Source organism: Rhinatrema bivittatum, chromosome 8 (genome assembly GCF_901001135.1).
Source record: "Rhinatrema bivittatum chromosome 8, aRhiBiv1.1, whole genome shotgun sequence".
Classification (NCBI taxonomy): Eukaryota; Metazoa; Chordata; class Amphibia; order Gymnophiona; family Rhinatrematidae; genus Rhinatrema; species Rhinatrema bivittatum.
Window position 1 is genome coordinate 38,523,953 of NC_042622.1, and position 23,811 is coordinate 38,547,763.

The following is a 23,811-nucleotide window of genomic DNA, read 5'->3' on the forward strand; positions in this document are numbered from 1 at the left end:
CTTACCAGACTATAATAATTTTCATAAAGGGCACCGTATACAGAAAAGAGGGAGGAGTAATACTTTACATTAAATATATTAAAGCAACAAAAATGCATGTGCTATGCAAAAAGGAAGGGGCACTCTGGGTTGCCTTTGAAAGGGGTGGTGGCATTTCTGTCTACATTGGGGTGGACTTACAGAAGAGTTAGTGATGCAGTCCGACATAAGATTGCAATAAAGGTGGAAGTGTTGATTTAGTAGATGTGGATTGGAGCAGGCCATCTGCTGAATCCTTTGACAGGTAGAGATCCAGGGCTCCTTCAATGGGATCTCGTCAGTCATATGGTCATGGAGCCCCCAGGGGAGGGGGCAGTTCTGGACCTCATGCTTAGGCTGAGAAGATGTTTTAATGTCCAGTTTGGGAGGGTGGAGAGGTAGTCACCTTAACTCCAGTAATCATAAGACAGTATGGTCTAATATAAAAGCCAGTGCAGAGTTTGTTATTGAAAAGTCAGTCCTGAACTTCAGGAGTAACACATTAAGAAGTTATTGACAGTGAGACGTTTTGTAAAGTAGAACTGGGGGTTATATGGAAACGAGCTATAGTATTGCCAACTAATATATGTTTGTGAAGTAAATAAAATTAATATGAAAAAAGGACCGATATGGTTTTCAGAAGAGGATTCACAAAGTAAGGAGAAATAGATTAGTATTTAAAAAGTACAAAGGGTCACAGAGGAGCACAAGGAAGAATATCTGGTAAAGATGAAAGAAGCAGGGAAGGAGAGCAGGAGGACAAAGGCAAGAGTGTAAGAGGCAAAACGGTAACGTGTGAGGTGGCCCTCCCCGCTAAGTTAATAAGCATGTGGATAAAGGTGAACCGGTAGATGTAGTGTATTTGGATTTTCAGAAGGCGTTTGACAAAGTCCCTCATGAGAGGCTTCTACGAAAACTAAAAAGTCATGGGATAGGAGGCGATGTCCTTTCGTGGATTACAAACTGGTTAAAAGACAGGAAACAGAGTAGGATTAAATGGTCAATTTTCTCAGTGGAAAAGGGTAAACAGTGGAGTGCCTCAGGGATCTGTACTTGGACCGGTGCTTTTCAATATATATATAAATGATCTGGAAAGGAATACGACGAGTGAGGTTATCAAATTTGCGGATGATACAAACTTATTCAGAGTAGTTAAATCACAAGCAGACTGTGATACATTACAGGAGGACTTTGCAAGACTTGAAGATTGGGCATCCAAATGGCAGATGAAATTTAATGTGGACAAGTGCAAGGTGTTGCATATAGGGAAAAATAACTGTTGCTGTAGTTACACGATGTTAGGTTCCATATTAGGAGCTACCACCCAGGAGAAAGATCTAGGCATCATAGTGGATAATACTTTAAAATCATCTGTTCAGTGTGCTGCAGCAGTCAAAAAAGCAAATAGAATGTTAGGAATTATTAGGAAGGGAATGGTTAATAGAACGGAAAATGTCATAATGCCCCTGTATTGCTCCATGGTGAGACCGCACCTTGAATACTGTGTACAATTCTGGTCGCCGCATCTCAAAAAAGATATAGTTGCGATGGAGAAGGTACAGAGAAGGGTGACCAAAATGATAAAGGGGATGGAACAGCTCCCCTATGAGGAAAGGCTGAAGAGGTTAGGGCTGTTCAGCTTGGAGAAGAGACAGCTGAGGTGGGATATGATAGAGGTCTTTAAGATCATGAGAGGTCTTGAACGAGTAGATGTGACTCAGTTATTTTCACTTTCGAATAATAGAAGGACTAGGGGGCATTCCATGAAGTTAGCAAGTAGCACATTTAGGACTAATCAGAGAAAATTCGTTTTCACTCAATGCACAATAAAGCTCTGGAATTTGTTGCCAGAGGATGTGGTTAGTGCAGTTAGTGTAGCTGGGTTAAAAAAAAGTTTGGATAAGTTCTTGGAGGAGAAGTCCATTAATGGCTATTAATCAATTTTACTTAGGGAATAGCCACTGCTATTAATTGCATCAGTAGCATGGGTTCTTCTTAGTGTTTGGGTATTTGCCAGGTTCTTGTGGCCTGGTTTGGCCTCTGTTGGAAACAGGATGCTGGGCTTGATGGACCCTTGGTCTGACCCAGCATGGCAATTTCTTATGTTCTTATGTTCTTAAGTCTGTGAAAGGAGAGAGGCTGCACAGCTTGGAAAAGAAAGGGGACGTGCTAGAAACTTATAAAATCAGGAGTGGGGTGGAACGGGTAAGTAAAGGACGGTTATTTACCCTGTCAATAATGCTAGAACATGGAACCAGCGATAGATTCAAAACAAATTGTAGAAAGTACTTTTCTACTCGATGCACATTCATTCAAGCTGTGGAATCTGTCGGCAGCGGATATGTGGTAAAGGTTAACTGGTGTAGCGGGGTTTAAAAGATCTGAGCAAGTTCTTAGAGGAAAAGTCCATAACATATTAGGCAGGAAGACTAGAAAAAGCTATTTGCCATGCATGGGCGAGTGTAACGAGAAAAGATCTGTGAGGTACTTGTGACTAAGGTTGGCCACTGTTGGAGTCAGGATGCCTGGTTCAATGGACCTTGGTCTGACCCAGCTGGCACTTCTTATGGTGAAATTAAGGAGTCAAAGCCATTTACGAGGGTCAATAGAAATTTAGCAACGTAAATTGGCTGTGTAAAAATTGCACTTGCTCAATGAGGTTAAAAAGCACTTAATTTTATCCACATTTAGAGAGGGCATTCCTGGGGGCAGAAAGCAACCAGTGTAGATTACGTTTTGAACTCTTTGCACATTCATTTCCATGGGGGTTGGGGAGAAGAAGGGGAAGGAACTGCAAATATCTGCGATATTTTTCACACTCAACAATTTCACAAGTGCGAGTAGTTGCATTCTTTCTCTGAAAACTGGTGCAAAATCTGCAGATAAAAAGTTCTTGTGGATAGTATGAAAAATACCCTCTCCCCCTGCCTTCCCTCCCCCCCCCCACCGTAAGACTGAGAGGAGGGTGATGAAGAAAACAACGAGCAAGTACTTTTGCTCAGTATTTATGGAAAAAGGATTGGTGAAGGACTGCCTGTTTTGTTGGCAGGGGCATACATGATAGTGGGATAGATGCAACGCTGTTCACAGAAGGAAAGGGTTTATGTGATATTGCCAAAACTGCAAGTGGGCCAAAATAATGGCCTGGAGGGATGTCTTGGGGGGTATTAAGGGAGCTCAGGTTCTGGTGAGGCCACTGAAGAATTATGCAGTGGAACTTTAGAGACTGGCGTGTGGTCCCAGTGGGCTGGGGAAAGGTGGATGTTGCTTTTCATGAGTGGTATCAGGAGTTTGACAAGTATAGGTCAGTCTTAGCTAGTCAAAGGGAAAAATCATGGAGATTCAACTGAGGGAAAAGATGGAGAAGTATCTAGAATCCAGTGGGTTGCAGGATCTGAGACAGCATGGGAGCGAGATTACATCAAACGAATCCCGATTTTATTTATTTTTTGGTTTGTTTTTGGGTGACTGGAGAATTGGATCAAAGGTGTGCACTGGATTGGATTTACTTGGATTTCAGCAAAGGTTTAGATATTGTTCTGCATTGCAGGCTTATAAATAAATTGAGCAGCCTGGGAGTGGGCTCCAGGGTGGAGGACTGGATTAGAAACTGATTGAGTGATAGACAACAGAGGGTATTGGTAGATGGAAAGTTTTTAGTGGAGTGGCTCAGTGATCTCTCCTGGGGTTTGGTTCTGTTCACTATTTTTGTAAGCAATATTGCAAAGGGTTAGGAGGAAAAGTCTGCTGCCTTGAAGATGATATTGAGATCTGCAACAGAGTGGGTAAACCTGGGTAGTGAACAGAATGAGAAGTGATCTAAAACCTCAACAAATGGTCAAGCTTTTGACCTTATGACTCTGCAAAAAGTACAGAATCATGCATTTGGGATGCAGAAGTCTGGGGTAGCAGTACACAGTGGGGTGAGAAACTGCAGAGCCAAGAGACCTCAAGGCAATGGTGTCTTGTTAATCTCAAGGTAGTGAGAATGTGCAATAAAGTAGTGGCCAGAGGGATTAATTAACTTTATATTCCACCTTTTGTGTCACTTAATAGCAGATTAGTCAGTTTCTGTAGGTCCTGCTGAGAAGAGGCACAACCAGCAGTAACATGCAAAGCTGATAACTCTCTGTAAATCATTGATGAGACTTCACCTAGAATATTGTGTCCAATTCTGGAGGCTGTACCTTCAAAAGGATATGGGCTGAAGGCAGTTCAGAGAGGCTCCCAAATATTGCATGATGAAATTTGGACATTCAAAAGTATAACTCGGGCACATGTAGCACATTTTTTTTCACAGAAGACAATATTCTAGATTAGAACAAAATACTCAGGAGCAACACCAGAAAACATTTCTTCAGGCATGGTGCTAGATGCATGAAATGCACTCTCAATGGAGATGGTGGAGAAAAAAAATGTTAATAGAATATAAGAAAGCATGGGGTAATCGGAAGAAGGGAAAGGCAGAAATCAACAGGGCTCTATGACATTGTACCAGGAATGAAATTGGGAAGACTAGATTGTCTTAATGTTATCTGCTGTCCTGTTTAGTAATAGGCAGAGGCAAGGGAAGAGATGTACAGGGCAGGGAAAAGAAGCACAACTTGGTAACTGCTTGCCAGGAAGTAGCTAGGTTGATAAGTTGAGGACCACTGGCCTGTTTTTTTTTTCAGTCTGGACACACCTGACGGAAGGTTCTCACATGAGTGACACACTACTCATTACAATCTATAGCAGAAATAAAAACAAAAAAGGCCCTGTATTACTTTTATTAAGAATGACACAAGGGAAAAATAAGAGTACTCTCTCTAAACATAAGTAACAATCTGGGCAACACTGAAAATATTACTCCAGGCCTTAAAACTCCAAGACTTCTGTTAGGAAAATGGAACAAGCCAGGCTGCTATAGAGCCCTACCCAGAAACTACGCCAGCAGAAATACCTCAGCTCAGACACTTGTACAGACCCTCCCCTAACAAAAAGAATAAAGAGACCATAAAGCATAACTAGAAACATGCAGACAAAAACTGAACTGGAAACCGCAACAAGCCAGAGACTGTAATCAGTGTAACAAAGGAAAAAGAGAAACATCACCAGTCCTCATAAAATAAAGCAAGAAATATAAAATCAATAACAGTAAAACCATACTATTAAAAAGAACAGATTATTTCAAAACAGCTGATGAATGGAATATCCATTTAAATAAATAAATAAATAAAATAAAATATCCAATAATTTAAAAACTCATCAAAAATTTCTAGACACCAAAAAAATATTTCAAACAGCAGACACAAAGACCAAATAATTAAAAATAATAAGGATTAAAAAATGCTCTGCTCTCCATACCTGGGAACATTTGATTTCCAGGTGCCCTGAGATTGAGCCGCCTCCTCTTCCAGCCTTCTTGGACTCGAGAGAGGGATCCCATCGACTGCGGGGGCGGACATTGCTCCTCGTTTTGATCTTGGCCAGTGCTGCTGCTCTTCTTCGGGCTGACTCTGCAGAGACTTTACCTAGCATGGTCTCCTCTTCCCGCATGTGCGGCTGCTGCTCAACCCTTCCTCTTGTGAGCCGCAGGAAGGAGAGACCATGCTGGTGCTACTGACTCCAGCTCTCCTGCCGCGTTCCACCCGGGTTTATAGCCTGGGTGGAGTAAGAGTTCCATTTCGCTGGATCAGAAGGAGCAGCTGGGCCAGCGGGGGATTTGGGAAGTGTGGCACTGGTTTGTCGCGACACACCAGTTGAGAACCGCTGCAGTAGGCTATAGCTTCCCAGAAACTGTTGGTGCCGGCAGGCTGGTGGTGTCTGGGTGCTATCTAGCAAGGGCATAGGGACCTAGGAGGCCAGACGGGGGTCTCACTAGTTTTGGTGGCAGTGTAGATTACAAAGCCTGGTGGGTAAGATTTGGGGCTGGGTTTTGGATTAAGTATGGGATCTTGTAGGCTCATCTACCCAGAACCAATGGAAAGAGCAAAAATTGACTTTGGTAAGGAATAGAATCCTACCAGCAGCCAAGCTTCTACAGCTGGTAGCAGGGCTATGTTTGCAGAGTGGCAGATGGATCAGTTGGTCTCCTGCTTTTTGTACTTAATTTCAGGGCTAAATTCTGAAAACTACTTTTAAAATAATTACCAAATGTCTGTGATGAACAATAAATCACGTTTAGGACAAGATTCTCTTGTCCTAAACGTTTTGTTTAGGACCAGACACTCCTCACAATTTCCTGTCTGAGCCAACAGCCTTGCTTTGCAGCATCCCATTGACAAACGTGATCACTCTCGCAAGAATGAGTGTTTTTTTAGCATTGTCAATACGGAAGCCAACGTGAAAAATGTTTCAAAATATTTTTCTCAGTATGCTCTAGTTGCTTTATTTAAATGAACTCTTTTTTCAAAATAAAATGTTTTTATGCTATTTACATTTTCTTGTGTCTAATTAGGATATGCTGTCTATTGTTTTCAATCTAGTTCCATCAGAAATCTCCCAGTTTATAGTTAAGTTTCTTCATCTACGTTCAGTTGTTAGAAAACAAATACCGTATGATCTCTGCTTTTGTTCTCCTGTTGATTCTCGTAGCCCTTCCTAGAAATTACTATAAAAATGATGAGATTCTGTAGTAATGAAAAGAGGTATAAAAAGCAGAAAAGGAAATGTAGAATTACCTTTTGTGTTTTATCCAGCATTCATTTGTTAAAAGTGCCAAAGGAGTATCGATTTTACGAGATTTGATTAATGAAGCAATGGATGTAAAGCTGAAACGGAAGGAGGCACAGCATCGAGAGCTAGATCAGGATGACGAGGAAAACTCGGTGAGTTTCACAGAAAACCGCTTTATATTGCCAGCGAGATTGATTGTATTAGATACATCTCGTGGCACAGGGGGCCCAGTTTCTTTTGCCATAAAAAGAGAGCAGAGGTTGCCTTCCAGATTGGTTTAAATCTCCATTTTTTTTTGTTTTACAAACTTATTTTTGTTCAGGTTCTTCTGGCAAGTTTCTTTATAACCTGCTGTAGGTGTATGCACCTGTGCAGTACACAGGGGGGCAGTATTTATTAACGTTTTGCAATCTGATCTGAATACAGTGTGAAGGTCATAGTTTCCTTGGGAAACAGCTTACTGAATTAAATTTAACATGTTTCAGAATAACATGCAGCGTGTCAAGTTGTCCACTGTCACGCTTTCATACTACAAAAAGTGTGTTTAAAGTTGTGAAAAGCCAATACGGTGTCTCAACTTGAAATGGTGAATGTTTACATCATAAGTGGCCACTGCCTCCTTTCCACAGTGAAACACACAATTCATGCCTTTAGTTTCACATCAGTGTTGCCAGGTTTTCATGAAAGAACAAGCACTTTTTTCCAAAAAAAATATGCCCAAAACACATGAGATTGAAACGCTTGAAATACTTTTGTAATGCACACAAAACGGCTGACCTTATTGTAATAAATTGCTGAGCTCTCACAGTTAACTAAAACAAGGTCTGACAATTTGCACATAGCCTTACTTTCATTGCCGACAACTGGCTGAATCCATGCTTTTAGTTCCGGTTCCTCTTCTCACGCTTTGCAGTACATTTTTACTGTACTTAGCCCAGTTCTTTACTTTAGCCATAGTAGATCAAAAAAGTAGAGTAGCAGCCAAGGACGGAAACAGTGGGTATGGACAGGCTTTCTTACAGAGGTGATCTTCTGCAGGGAGAAGAAATGAGAGGAAAAAAAAAGCAAAATTAGATGAAAGCAAAAGTGGTATAGAACAAATTAAAAAAAAAAAAATAAATAGCATTGCAAGTTTCCATGTCACATTTTTTTTTTACCTGTAGTCAGGTATGGACAAGCTTTCTTTTTGTCAAAATAAGGATTTTTTTTTTATAAAGGTGATCTGGCTGCAGGGAGAAGAAATGAGAAAAAAAAATAGATGAAATCAAGTGGAGTAGAACAAATTAAAAACACCAGCCCCTCTCACTCATTCCCTCCTCTGAGCACATCTCTGGCCCCCACACTCTCATTCTCCCCTGCCTAACCCCTCCGAGCACATCTCTGGCCCCCACATACTCATTCCCCCCTCCCAACATACTAATTCCTCCCCTCCTGATACCTGGCTGTAGCTGGACAGTCTGAAGATTCCTTTGCTGTTGCTGCTGGGCTGCCGTGCTGCTGGCTTTCCCGTTCCAGGTCTGCCCGCGTGCGATGCCGTGCTGGACGGACGGTACTGGCTGGGTCTGCCCACAAAATGTGCTCGTGTCGTGTGCATCAACAAGGCTTGCAGCTCTGCTCTGATTGGCTTACTGCTGCAATATAGGGATAGGGTGCGCCTGCTCTGGACAGGCTTCATCGCAGCAGCAGCCAATCACTGTAACATGATTCAGAGCACAAGTCCCGCCCAAAAAACCGCGACTGGCAGAAAAAATAGCCTAATTAAAAGCAACCCGCGAATCAGAAAAACCCCCCCCCCCCGCGAATGACTACAAAAAGAAGCCCAATCTCGCGGTAAATAAGCGAGGTTGGCAACACTGTTTCACATGCAGCTTGCATAGCGCCGTCACTCCACACGTAGCATGCTGCTACATGGCATAAGGCAGTTAGAAATTGCCAGAGCCCCAGCCACCGAGTTGTGAGTGGATGATGTGGCCACAATCTTGTATGTGTCCACAGTTTTTTCTTTTTTGATGTACCTGTGAAGTATGAGCTATGGAAATGGCCACTACACTTTAAAAACAGAATTTTACAGAGCCCAGTTTACTTAGAACTAAACCAATCAGTTTGAACGTCTGGATTTTTTTTCTTGGCACATTAAGCTCTTTTATCATGTTATGTTTAAGGTCCTGTGGTGATATTTCAAAAGTGGATTAATTTTAGTGATCTGCACAGTGGCTGGACATCTACAGTTAAAACATTCTGATGTCACTTTCACAGCAGTGCAAAGACCAGAAGGGAGCTACAGGGTAAAGCAAAACATTCTGTGTATCAGGTGGGAACATTTAGATCTACAGCAGTATGGAACATAGTAGGTAGGGCTTAACATCCAGTGAATTAAGCAATAGATTTGGGCTAATTTTAGTGTATGAATTGCCTTTCTGATAAGCTCTTTTTCTTCAGTTTATGTGCTCCCAGTAAACTGTAAGGTTGAGGATAAACATTGGCAGTTTTTTATTTTGTGAAACCCAAAACTAGTAATTCTATCTGCATTCTCAGCATTGCAGGCAAAAACTGCTAACGCTTATATTATCCCGTTCTTTAAGGCAAGCTGGAAATTCTCATCAAAATCATTTTAAATAACAACCTCCCTAGGACTCTAACATAGCAGTCACTGCTGCTAAGAGTTCGGATTTTCAGGCAGATGGTTACACAGTTATTTGAAGGTTGTCTTTAAAAGCAGTTTGCTTGATTTGCTCATTAGCTAGACATTTAGTAAAAGATAAAGTAATCTCTCTGCTGAAAAAAGTATTTTAGGGTCAAAAGTTTTGATGCAAGTTGAAAAAAATAGGATAACATCTGAATTCCCACGTCCTTCTGCTTAGGTATCATCTATCAGTTTGGATTGAACAATCAAAATGCTGTTAGCCATATTTCTTGGAAATATTGGGGACTTTTAATTTAAAAAAAATTCACTGAAATGTAAACTTGTTTAAGAAAAATATCGCATTATGTAACACAAATATTTTCAATAATTTTTCATAATTTGTTACTTTAATATACTTCCTAAACCAAAATTCATTCAGTGGGGTACAGTACAATGAAACCCACAAATTAACTCCCACAGCATAAAGTTCACCCCAAATCCAAACAGCTCATTGTGAAAACCATACAATCTAATACAACCATCCCAAAAACAATAAAATAAGCCTTCTTGTGTCAAATACAATCAACTTAACCCAAATTAACTCCCCAAGACAAAAAGCCCAACATCCCATTGATCAACCACATAATCTTGATATTAGCCCTTGCGTTATTTTAACAGAAACATGAAAAGCATAGTGCACAAGCCATGTGTAAGTACCAGTATATTCTTCATCCATCCACATATGTCTAATCACACCATTCACTTATCATCCAATGAAACCAATGAGTTATCTATTTCAGTCACATTCATTGATGAACACTAACTTTATCTCTGAAAGCTTTAACAAATAGCCAAGTTTTTTATTAGTTTGAAGAATTTCAAAAAGTTATTTTACTGTCTTTTCTGCACCCACTATCTTGTGAGTTTCTATTGATTTTACTTGAGATGGAGCAGGAATCTACAAGAGATCTTGACTTGCCAGTGCCCTAGAGTAGTGGTTTCCAAACCTGTCCTAGAGGATCCCCAGCCAGTCGGGTTTTCAGGATATCCACAATGAATATGCATGAGATAAATTTGCATTCACTGCCTTCATAGCATGCAAACTTTTTTTCTCGTGCATGTTCATTGTGGATATCTTGAAAACCTGGCTAAGGGTCCCCTAGGACAGGTTTGGGAACCTCTGCTCTAGAAAGAAAATAGGGAATTAAACAGCCCATCAAATTCTCGGGGCCTGGTTTCCAAAGAAATTTAAAAATAGGATTTTTAATTTTATTGCGTTGTGACACTGGTAGCCTTCATAAGTCAGATAATACCATAGTAGTGTGATCTGTTAAGACCCATAACCAACCAAGTAGCGGTGTCCTATACCAACTGTCCTCTCTTCGATGCAGAGCATTGCAGTAGTCTAATTGACTCATAATTAAAACATGGATAATAGTCTTTAAGTCCCTTATATCTAACAATTGTTGCAATTTGCTAATTATTTTTAAGCATTAAAATGAGGCTGTAACCACTCCAGAAATTTGATTGTACGTTGAAAGTTCGGTGTCCACAAGGACACTCAAACTACACACAGTTTCCAGACTTAACTCCTGTAATAGGGCAAACAGCAAGAGTTTTATTTGTTCTACTAACCCAAAGCAGCTCCAATTTCTGTCAATTCAACTTCACTTTGTACTCCCCAAGAACCACATTGCTACTGCATGTAAACGATTATTCATAAATAAGTAGCAACAATTTCATCAGACAACGTGTGACAAAGTATATCATTTACAAACATAAAACGTTGAATTCTAAAACTGAGCAAAGATGACTAGAGGGGCCAGAGACATTAAACAGGAGGGATGAGTACACTTGTTGGATCCAGTCACTCAGGTAAGGTCTAAGCCAATCCGAACCAATTCCTTCATATCTATATAAGAGAACTGCTGAAACAATTAATGAACCACAGTATTGAAACTCAGACAGATCAGAGAGTCATGCCCTCTGTTTGCAAGCCTATGAAAACAGTCGGTTAGGACCAGTAACACTCACTACTGTGGCCCTCTCTATATCCTGATTGACAAGGATGAAGAGCATTCATTCTCCTCACAAACCCAGAAATCTGTTGATAAATCACCTTTTCCAAGACATTACTAAGCAGTTCTCTGTATGTAACCAGATCAGTCCAGACTCCTGGATTTTGCCTCCCTGCCAGCAGATGGAGACAAAGTTTTTCCCGTCGATAGCAGGAATGAATTAGCCATGCTGTCCTGGGATCTGTCAATCAGGTCCGGGAGGCGGAGCTTGATAAAGCAGAGGATAGATCTTTGTTCCCTCTGCGGCTGCGCGTGGGTTCCCGCGCAGGAAGTACAGATTCTCCTCAGTCTGTTCTTTCCGCGCGCGGGATCGCACGCAGAGCCAACACTCTCCTCAGAATGTCAAAATCGGGCTTCAAGCGCTGCCGCTGTGGTAAGGTGATGTCGGTCACGGATGGCCATGACCGGTGTTACCGATGCCTCGGCGGTAGCCACGATGTCCCGAACTGCGAATTCTGCTCCAAAATGTCTCCCAGAGCCAAGCGACAGCGAGCGTATCGCTTACAAGAACTTCTAAGTACCTCAGACCCCTCTGAGGTACACTCTTCACCGGGCCCGGTGAAAAAGTTAAAGTATTCCGCACCAAGGACGGCGTGGTCGGACACCGCACGCCCCAGTGACAAGAAGGTAGGGAAACAGGGCTCTGTTTTTCCCGACAAGCACGGAGCGCCCAGTATTTCGAGCAGAGACTCGAAGTGTGGCCTATCGCCAAACAAGCGCGCAGACATGGCGCACAAGAAAATACATAAGACGGCGCTGGAAACTCCACGGAGTGAGTCGGCGCAGAAGAGGGCGCCGAGCCCAGGGGCTCGGACACTCACGGCGCCGAAGATATGTCATGAGGCGGCGCCGAGTTCAACGGCGCCGATCTCCAAACACCGTACGGCGCCGGGATCAGAGCACCTGGCCAAGACAAAATCGGCCCACCATAGAGTTCCGAAGCAGACGGCGCCGAAGACATCTACTTCCTCGGCGCGGGAAAAATCCAGCCACGCGCCGTCTCTTTCGGCGCCGTCTAAAACGCCAGCGCCGACGCGGGCGCAGGAGATAGCGGAGCCGTTGAAGGTACAGGAAACACCGGCAACCATACCAGCGCAAGAGACAACGGCGCCGACAAAGGCGCGGGGGACAGGCTCCAGGGCTGATTCCCCAGAAACAGCAGCTCCAAAGAAGGTACCAATTCCATCGGCCTCACACAAGACAGGAGTACATAAGAAGAGAACCTCCGAATTGGGGTCAAAAACACGTCCAAAGAAGCGACCACTCCCTACCTCACCTGACTCTTCCTACAACAGTGACAGAGAATCAGAAAAGAACTTGACAGGCCCAGAGGGACGGTTTGTCACAGAACATACGGGAAAAAGTCCTGAATGGTACTCCCTCTCAAAACATCATAGGGAGCATTCCCACAAACGTAGTAGGAAATCGCCTTCCAGAGATTCTAGGGACTACAAGAGACAGTCTCCACATGACTCAACTACCTCAAAAACAAAACATGCTACGCAGGTACGGGAAGCTCACTATCGACGCAGACAGGACAGGGCGGTCAGCCCTTCCACCTCCAGATCATCCAAACGATCCAGGTCACGGAGATCACATTCCCCTATTTACGTGACTTCCTCCCAGGCATCCTCTCCATCCAAGACCTCCAGCACACCAAAAGGTGCGACTGGTCCTAGCACTAGCCAACATAGACCAGAAATGACAAAAGCCACCAAGGATGCGTTCTGGCAACTATCCCAATCCTTGGCGGGATTTTATAGCACATTGGAATCATCATTCAAGTTGGGGAAGGATTCCAGGAATACAAAACCGGAATCGGAAAACACACCCCCATCGCCTGATAGGGATGATACACCAACCTCGCCTGATCGGGACACTCCACAACCCTCTCCACAGCATTGGACCTCACCAGAACACTTCCAATCACCGACGGAATCCCCCACTTCATCCACTGGGTATCCCTCGGATGTGCCAGACACTCAACCGGAACCATACTCACCTCCGGAGGATTTGTCATATCCTCGTTTTTTAGAAAAGATGGCGAGTATCCTCCATTTACAATTTCTAAAGGAACCTGACCCTAGAGCAGAAACCCTAGGACTGCTAAAAATTTTTGATGTACCGGGGGAACCCACCACTCTTCCACCTCATGATCTCCTGCATAAACTCATGTTAAAGTCATGGGAAACTCCCTTCTCTCTGCAGGCAGTATCTAGGAAATCAGATATTAAGTTCCGTATAAAGAAGGAAGCTCCGTACGCGCTCCCTCAACTGCCGCACGAGTCCGTAGTGGTGGAGTCGGCTATGCAGCGATTTAGAAAACAAAAGCTTCATGCCACATATCCCCCCAATAAGGACCTTAAGTACCTAGACGAAATTGGTAGAAAAATCTATCAAAATTCAATGCTCACTACTCGTATCATCCACCACCAATTTTACATGATTCAATACATGTACGAGTGCATACAGGCCACTAAAGGATTCCTCTCCACAACAGCGGAGAAATTACCACAAACACTTCATGATATGGAGGAATGCTCAAGGCATCTCCTACGTTCCATGTACGAGGGAATGGAGACTTCAGCAAGAGCGTTGGCCACAGCCATAGCGGCGCGAAGGACCGCGTGGCTACGTTCCAGTTCTATTCGAGAGGATGTGCATGAAAAACTCGCTAACCTTCCATGCACTGGAGAACACCTTTTCGGCACCAAACTGCAAGAGACGGTGGGAAAACTAAAGGAAGAAGCATTAGCGGTACAGTCGCTACAATCGCACCAACCTTACCAGTCTTCCAGACGGGGCTACCCATACCCTCGCAGATCGTCATATGGACGTCGTCCATATCGCTCTTATCAAGGATACCGTGCTCAACCGTATTCTACATACCAGAGACCACAATCTAACCAACACACGGCTCAAATTCCACGAAGAGGCAAACAGGCGCCTCGTCAACAAACCCAGACACAACCGGCGGCAGCTAAGCCGGTTCAATCTTTTTGAATCTAATGCCACCACCACGTCCATCACTACCGCCGGGACGAATCCAAGCTCGTCTACAAGTGTGGGAACATATAACATCAGACCAATGGGTTCTCGACATTGTACGTCAGGGGTATCATCTACATTTTCAGTCCAAGCCTCCCCTTCCACAATTCACCTCTCCAGACCAGCTGCGGACTCACCCACAGCTTCAACAGGAAATATCCCTCCTTTGTCAAGCAAAGGCCATAGCACTTCTTCCCAAGAACTTTCACAACCAAGGTTTCTATTCCCCATACTTCCTCATCCCAAAGAAATCAGGCGGCCTACGTCCGATCCTAGATCTACGGGAACTCAACAAATTTCTGATAAAGGAGAAATTCAAAATGGTATCCCTGAAGTCAATCCTTCCACTCTTGCAGACCAACGACTGGATGTGTTCAATCGACCTGAAGGATGCATACACCCACATTCCAATGCACCCCTCTTCCTGGCGTTACCTATGCTTTCGTTACAAGCACAATCATTACCAGTACAGAGTACTCCCCTTTGGGTTATCAGCTGCACCCAGAGTGTTCACCAAGTGCATGGTAGTGGTGGTGGCTCACCTCAGACTACAGGGAATGACAATCTTCCCTTATTTGGACGACTGGCTAGTAGTAGCTCCAACCCGAGAACTGCTCAACTCTCACCTACATCGCATCCTGCAATGCTTACAACAATTGGGGTTGGTAGTCAACTTCCAGAAATCTCACTTACAACCGACGCAACAACTCCAATTTATAGGAGCATATCTGGACACTACGCGAACCAGAGCATATCTACCGCAGGACAGACAACTTCAGTTACGACAGCTCTTACTGAAGTTACACACAAAGCAAAGAACATCAGCACGTCAGGTACTAGTAGTCCTCGGCCACATGGCAGCAGCCAATTTCCTTGTTCCGAATACCAAATTACACATGAGAAGATTACAGTGGGGACTCAAACGACAGTGGAAACAGCATTCGCAGCCTCTCACTCAGTCAATCCTCTTAACAAGGGAAATGCTCAAGGACATAGCTTGGTGGCTCCTTCCATCCACCCTAGTGAAAGGAGCTCTCTTTCGACAGCCCATGCACAACACAGTCCTCACGACGGACGCTTCCCGAAAGGGCTGGGGAGCACATCTAGAGGTATACGAGACGCAGGGATTATGGACGTTAGCAGAACAATCCCTGCAGATCAACTTACTGGAACTGCGAGCAATTCGACTGGCGTTGCAGGCATTCCAGACATTCTTGCGTGGCCGCAGACTCATGGTATATACGGACAATCAAGTGGCAATGTTCTATATAAACAAACAGGGGGGCTCCGGCTCCTGGATCCTGTGCAGAGAAACACTACAGATTTTTCACCTAGCTCAAAAACAGAGCATCCATCTTCAGGCTACTTATCTGCCAGGAATAGCAAACACAAGAGCGGACAAATTAAGTCGTATATTTCATCCCCACGAATGGTCCCTCAATGGGGAAGTAATACTCCACATATTCAACAAGTGGGGAACTCCGACAATAGACCTGTTTGCTACGGAACACAACACGCAGCTTCCCCAGTTTTGTTCCATCCATCACAGCAGGCTCAGGATAGCACAGGATGCTTTTCTGATCACGTGGTCTTCAGGCCTACTATATGCCTTTCCACCGATTCCCCTGATCACCAGGACCATACAAAAGTGCATAGCAGACAGAGCACAAATGATACTCATCGCCCCAGCTTGGCCACGCCAACCATGGTACAGTTACCTCCTTCGCCTTTCAGTGGACGATCCGATCCGACTTCCGAATCGTCCAGACCTTCTACTTCAGGAACAAGGAACGCTGCTCCATCCGCTACACTCCTCCCTCCATTTGACAGCCTGGAGGCTGACAGGTGGTTGCTAACACAACAAGAAGTTTCTCAGAGGGCACAGCTCATACTTCTCGAATCCAGGAAACCCTCCACTAGATTAAACTATAGTTACAAGTGGAAGAGATATACCTCATGGTGTCTTTTGAACCAGGTTTCTCCCGTGGATTGCACGCCACAACAATTACTGGATTATCTGCACACCCTTTACGAAGCGGGCTTAGCAACAGCATCCATTCGAGTCCATCTGAGCGCTATTGCAGCCTACCATAGGCCAGTTAATAATGTAACAATAGCGGCTCATCCTCTTCTTGCTCGATTTCTCAAGGGCATGCTCCACATTAGACCACCTTCTAAGAAACCAGCAGTTCCATGGAACATCAACATAGTATTAGAACAACTTATGCGTTCTCCATTCGAACCCATGGAATCCGCACACTTAAAATACCTAACCTGGAAAGTAGTCTTTCTTGTCGCAGTCACTTCAACGAGGCGTGTAAGCGAACTACAGGCATTGGTTCATTATGAACCATACCTACAGTTTTTCCATCAGAAGGTAGTACTAAGGACACATCCCTCCTTCCTGCCAAAGGTCGTGTCACAATTTCATATTAACCAAACTATTGACCTACCAACCTTTTTTCCAAAACCACATGCCAATGAACGCGAGTCATTACTACATACCCTGGATTGTAAGAGAGCTCTGGCTTATTACAGAAATAGGACGGCTGCTTCATCACGACCATCTCAACTATTTTTGTCCTTTGACCCGAAAGGGCCTGGACTTCCGGTCACAAAGCGAACCATATCGAGCTGGATAATCCAATGCATCCAGTTCTGCTATAACAAACAGAACGTACCATTACTTCAAAAACCTAAGGCTCACCAAGTGCGGGCCCTATCCACCACGTGGGCTCACCTCAGGAATATTCAGCCCATAGATATATGCAAGGCGGCGACTTGGACATCGCTTCACACTTTCACAGCACATTACTGCTTGGATCAACAAACTACGGCGGATACGATGTTAGGTCAGATAATCCTACAGTCCGCAACAACTCAGACGAAGTGATTGCCACAACCATTTCACGTTCACACACAAAAAAAAAAAAAAAAAAAGATACACTGAACGTGATTGGGAGCTTGGAACTCCCAGGACAGCATGGCTAATTCATTCCTGCTATCGACGGGAAAAAACAAGTTTGCTTACCGTAAACGTTTTTCCGTAGATAGCAGGATGAATTAGCCATGCTGACCCACCCTCCTCCCTGGCAATCACCTGTTTTTCGATCTACCACTGCTTAATCACAAACTGAGGAGAATCTGTACTTCCTGCACGGGAACCCACGCGCAGCCGCAGAGGGAACAAAGATCTATCCTCTGCTTTATCAAGCTCCGCCTCCCGGACCTGATTGACAGATCCCAGGACAGCATGGCTAATTCATCCTGCTATCTACGGAAACAAAGTTTACGGTAAGCAAACTTGTTTTTACTGACACTGACACTTAACCTCTTGTGCCACCTGCAGTTCCTCAATATTTCTTTGTCTCCAGCAGTTGGTCGACGGTACAAAATCTGCAGTTCTGTAGTCTGGGCAATTTTTGGATTTTGAGCTTTCTTCCCGGGGGGTGGGGGGGGGTTGTTTTTTTAATCCAGGTAGGTTCTTCCCTGTCTGGTTGAGGTGGACGAGCTTGGGGGTTGGTGACCCTTTTAGTATGCTCATTCCTTGAACCCGTGGGGTGTAAATCTAGTGGTCCAGATCCCTCCCCTTCACGAGGCCGTCTAGGCAGCTGCAGGCTCGGGGTAATTTTTCTTCTGAGGTAGCAGTGCAGCTCTGCTGTGCATGTGACTTCCTCTTTCTCTGATGGCTGGGCTGTTTGGTTGGGGTGTTAGAGCTTATTAGTTTCCTGCTCTGAGGTAGGTTCCCCAACTACAGTTGTGGGCCGCAGATGAGCATGCCGTACATGCGACTCGGCGCGTTCGCAGCTTAACAGGCGCGGTTTGTGCTCCGGCTGTTCGGACGGGGAAGGCTCATCTGATGGCCGGGTGTGCGCAAAAAGGAAACAGAGGGCTCACGCTTCTGTTCCGGCATCACGGCCAGGTTCGCGCGGGAGTGAAGATCCCTTCCCACTCAATGCGGGAATGGTGGCCATTTTGAATACACTTTCGACATCATATGGGGTGGAGAGAGTAATGTCCCACTGTGGTTGTCGCCGGCATGTTCAGGCAATGGGGAAGAATTTCACATGCTGCCCTTCCCTGGTTCCTCCTCTTCTGGGGCTGGGATTTCTAAGCCATTTTTGGCTGACTTTGTTTTGCTGTTGCATGAAGCTTATCTGGTCAAGCAGCAGGCAGCTGTTTCTCGTTTGAATCCTTGGTCCCAGTTGTCGGAGGGATGTGCTGGGAGGCCCATGCCAGATTGTTCAGTTAGAAAATGTGTTCCCTCTGTGCAGAAATTATTGGATCCTCCTCCGGGTTCAGGACTGGTTGGAGATGACTTGAAGGATTCTGAGGATGCCCCATTGGGAATGGGGGAATCTACTGGCAATGACTTGCCGGTAGATCAGGCAGCAGGAAAGATGGGTCTGGGAGATGATCCGGAGGGAATTCCGGTCCCCAAGTAGGATGACCCGAAGATAGTCTTTTTAGAAAAGAGGAACTTAGTCCTTTAATTTCTCAGGCTAGTCAGGTGTTAGGAAGATTCTGATTTGGAGGGGGCGGACCCGATCCTGGGTGGACTGCAGGGTCCCTGATGGCCTTATCTTATCACAAGCTAGTGAAGAGGTTGGTTGCGAGGGAGTGAAAACTCCCGATTCAGGTTTAAAGGTGGGAATGACCATGGCGAAGTTCTGTCCATTGCCTGAACAGATGCTGGAACTTTTCTCCCTTCCTAAGGTTGATGCTGTGATTTTGATGGTTACTAAAAAGATGACTATCCCAGTGGTGGGTTCTGCAGCGTTGAAAGATGTGCAGGATCGGAAACTGGAAGTACACCTCAAGAGGAATTTTGAGGTTTCAGCCCTGAGTTTGTGCGCTATTTGTACTAATTTTATGCAGCGTGCATGCCTGCACTGGGTGCAGCAGAAGCAGGAAAGTCTCCCAAAGTCAGGGGAGGAGGCAGACGGGGTGAGTGTACTAAGGCAGCAATGGCTTATGGGGTGAATCCTCTGTACGATTTAGTTCAGACGTTGTCTCGGATTATGGTGTCCGCGGTCTCCACCAGAAGTTTGCTTTTGTTGCGTAACTGGTCAGTGGACATATCTTCTAAGTCTGTTAGGTTCGCTTCCTTTTAAAGGCCAGCTCCTGTTTGGTGAGGACCTGGAGTGCTTGATACAGACCCTATGATAAGGTTCTCAGATTGCCGGAAGATAAGCCTAAGGGTAAAAGATTTTTTCAGGTCTGTTTTCGGGATGTCCGAAGGTCTCGTCCAGCAAGGGCAGCGCAAGGTCTGCAAAAGCAGTTTTCCTTTCAGGGCCAATCCTGGGGTCAGTCCTTTCGAGGTGCCTGGAGACCATTCAGGGTGGTAGCGCAACAGGAATTAAGTCCTTGCAATGTGGCGAGGCTGATCCACTCCATCGTTCCTATTATAGGGGGTCGCCTGGCACAGTTTTACGTGGAGTGAGCCAATATTACTCAGGACCATTGGGTTCTCAGTGTGGTAAGAGATGGCTACACTTTAGAATTTGCTTGTCCCATTCGAGACTTGTTTATAGTTTCCCCTTGCAGTTTCGTAGACAAGTGGCAGTTTGAGGGATGCTGGACCGTCTATGAAGACTGGGGGTGGTAATTCTGCGTGGGAAGATATTCCATTTACTTCATGGTTCCAAAGAAGGAAGGCACTTTCCACCCGATTCTAGATCTGAAAAAAGTAAATGCAGCTCTCAAGGTACCGCGTTTCTGTATGGAGACACTGAGGTCGGTTGTTGCAGCGGTTCACAAGGGAGAATTTCTGGTGTCTCTAGACTTAACGGAAGCATATCTACATATTCCCATTCGGCCAGACTCAGCATTTTCTGCGGTTCATGAATCTGTGTCCACATTTTCAGTTTCAGACCCTTACGTTCGGTTTGGCCACAGCACCACGCACCTTCACCAAGGTGATAGTGGTGGCAGCAGCTTTGCATCAGGAAGGGGTTCTGGTGCATCCTTAATCTGGACGACTGGCTTATCAGGACGAAGTCAGAGGTTCTTTGCTACCAGTCAGTTCAGAAGGTTATCTGTCTTCTCGAGTCGCTTGGCTGGTGGTGAATTTGGCCATGGTTCGCGGATCTGATCAACTTGGCAGTGGATGGCCCAATTTGCTTTGGTCACCTAGCGGGCCTTCTTCATCAGAGTCCTATATTTTTAGTCCAGGCTGCTTGCTTTTGTCTAGTGGCATAGTTTTTGAGAGGTGGCAATTGAGTCTTAAGGGTTTTCCTGAGGCAGTCATTTCTACGTTGTTACAAGCTAGGAGAAGATCTACTAATCTCTTGTACAAAGATTTGAAAGGTTTTTGAGTCCTGGTGTTGCTCTAATGCAATTCAACCTCTCAAATCTTCAGTGTCTGTTTTGTCTTTTCTGCAAGAAGGCTTGGTCAAAGGGTTGTCTCTGAGCTCGCTTAAGGTCCAGTTGGCAGCCTGCATTGCCTTCGAGGCAAAATAAAGTAGAGCCCTCTATCGGCTCATCCAGATGTGATTCAGTTCCTTTGGGGGATGAAGAATTTATGTCCAGTGTGGAAAGTTTGTCCATCTTGGAATCTTAATCTGGTCCTTAGAGGTTTATGTGAGTCTCCTTTTGAACTGTTCAGAAAATACTACTGTTAAGGACTTGACTCTTAAAGTGACTTTTCTGGTGGCCATATGTTTTGGCTCAAGGAATTTCAAAGTTGCAGGCCTTATCTTTCCAAGATACATTCCTTTGGATTTCAGACTCCGGAGCCAACACCACCTCGCCTTGATGCCTCTCTATGCGACACACCTTGCCTACAAGCATCCAGGGAGGAAAGACAAAGCAGAGCCTCCTGAGGGCAAGGCACTACTAGAACATCGACGCCCTCAGCCCCGTGCTCCGTTCTCAGACTGAAAAACCAAAATGCCTTGGCATTCTGATGAGTCGCCATTAGATCCATGTTGCAGACAGTGCCTTTTTAAGGTGGTGTCTGCGTTTCATGTAAATCAGACAGTGGAGCTTCTAGCTTTTCCTGAGATGAATGTCTCCGTGACGCACGTGAGGGAGCTCAGGTTGTTAGATGTGAGGAAAGCATTGTTGAGACATCTCAAAGTAACTAATGACTTCAAAAGGTCAAATCATCTTTGTTCTGTGGAGTGGTTCGAAAAGAGGTTTGAAGACATCTAAGGCTACGATTGCATGATGGTTTAAGGAGGCTATTGGATCCATTTACATTACTAAAGATCGTCCGGTTCCTGAGGGTTTGTGTTCACATTCTATGCGTTCTCAGGCGGCCTCTTGGGCGGAGGCTCAGTTTCTCCATAGGAGATTTGCAGAGTAGCGACTTGGAGGTCGCTGCATACTTTTGCAAGGCACTATCGTCTGGATGTGGGGAATACAGGGTTTTCATCTTTTGGCAACAGTGTTCTGCGAGCGGGACCTAGGTCCCATCCTGAGTAGGGAGCTTTGGTACATCCCAGGAGTCTAGATTTATCTGGGTATGTAAAGGGAAAAGAAAATTTGGTTCTTACCTGCTAATTTTCGTTCCTGTAGTACCACAGATCAGTCCAGAACCCACTCGATTTGGTAGAGGGGAGAGTCGTCCCCTCATTCTGTTTGTATAGTATGAAATACAGGATTGCTTAAATAAGATTAATTAGTTTGAAGAAAGTTGTTTTTTTTTGAAAGTTTTGGATAGATTTTTAGTTGCTGGTTTTTCTTTTGGCTTGGGTAGAGACTAATATTGAGGATCTGCAGGTGGCATACATGGTTAAGTAGCAGTGTCAGTAAAACTTTCTCTGTCTCCATCTGCTGGCAGGGAGGCAAAATCCAAGAGTCTGGACTGATCTGTATTTGGTTTCCCTTTTACTTTTGATGGCTGATCTGTGGTCCTATAGGAACAAAAATTAGCAGGTAAGAACCAATTTTCCTTTTGACTCTGGAAGATAGTTAAACATAATACTATTAGAACCCATCTTTTTCAAAATTGGTCAAGCAGCCTGCTTAAATACAGTAGGAACATAACCTTGTGGTAAGATAATATTAAGTAAAATAAGCAAGGAAGGCCATAATCCAAATTCCTTGCAGGAAAAAAAATCTAGTGGGCAGACATGTATGATCTGAAACTTTTCTAACCAAACGGTGTAACCTTGGAGAAATGTGAAACTTTCAGTCCACATTCTCCATCACATTACAGCGGACTAATGGCAGTTCTCCCTCCATCTCACTGCTGCTTGTAGCCAAAGCCAGCTCTGCCTGACTAGTGCTGATTTTATCAGTCAGAAAATTCCTCACAAGATAAATCCTCCTGAGTAGTGTCCACCACAACACACAAACCCCTTTAACAGCTGAAATAATTCCCTAGGTCTGTTGTCTGGAAACTAAGACTGTTTTGGAAAGCTATCTACAAACCCAGGTACAGAAGCAAACTTTACTGTGAAAAATGGAGGAAGATATTTTCTTTTACAGTTTATTTTAGACATTTATAGACTGCCTTTCTATATTTTGCATTCATCCAAGCAGTATACAAGCAATAAAAACAAAAATACAACTTGTGTATATATTCTTATTAAATATGCTTTTTTTTGTTTGAGAATGTAATGTTGTGAATATATTTATCTTTTAATGCCATATTCTGGGTTTAGCATCCTCTTTATAGGAACTTCATATTGTTGAATAGAAACAGACGTAAAGCTCAGGTGAGGGCAGTGCGATTTATTCATTGGTGACTTGCCTTTTTTTGTTTCTTGCTGTGCATTTTATTGCTATGAATTTTGGTTTAACATGTTTTGTATCCTTGCAAACACAGCACGCTTCAGTTCTGAAGGGAACCCTTCATACATCAGTCCTTGCCGAAGAATTAACCAAGTATTCACTTTGTGCAAAACGCCAGATCTTTTATAATCCTTTCTCAATTGCATGATTCAATCTTCGGAGGTCTCCTGGACCTCGAATTCATTTCAGCCCTGACTCATGAGCCCCATAGTTGTTTTGTAAAACACACATGTAAGGGAAGGGTGTGTGTCTGTCTTTAAATGTTTCCATCTTTCCCCCTCCTTTCTGCTGATAAATCAGAAGTTATGAAAAACTCAGAAAACATCTTTTGTCAGTGCATGCCGCTGGATCTTGGTTGGGTAGGTAGCTGAAACCTTTCCTCTTCTCTTTAATTTCACACTGTTCTCTACAGGTAGGCCCTTTTGGCCAAGAGTGAAGGAGAAAGGAATCCTCTCCACTGCTGCTTTTGAGCACTTGTTTTGTCACAAGTGTGGCTTTTGGGGTTCTCTTTATTTCAAGTTTCTTTGACTTTTGCCACTGCAGTTCTACCAGCCGGACTGCTTGCTGTAATAAGGTGCTCGGCAGAATGCAGTTTTACACTAAGTTATGCATATATTCTTTGTGCGTGAATTCTACTCTTGCTGC

The 23,811-nt window shown here is 44.3% G+C and overlaps 1 protein-coding gene across 3 annotated transcripts in view; it reads left to right on the forward strand.

Moving 5' to 3' along the window:
- STK4 (serine/threonine kinase 4) overlaps nt 1-23,811 on the forward strand; it is a 183,483-nt gene that overhangs the window by 40,348 nt on the left and 119,324 nt on the right. For all 3 annotated transcript variants that reach the window (XM_029611088.1, XM_029611090.1, XM_029611089.1), the window contains exon 8: nt 6,699-6,827. In XM_029611088.1, the coding sequence (XP_029466948.1) occupies nt 6,699-6,827 (129 nt within the window). The remainder of the gene's footprint in view (nt 1-6,698; nt 6,828-23,811) is intronic.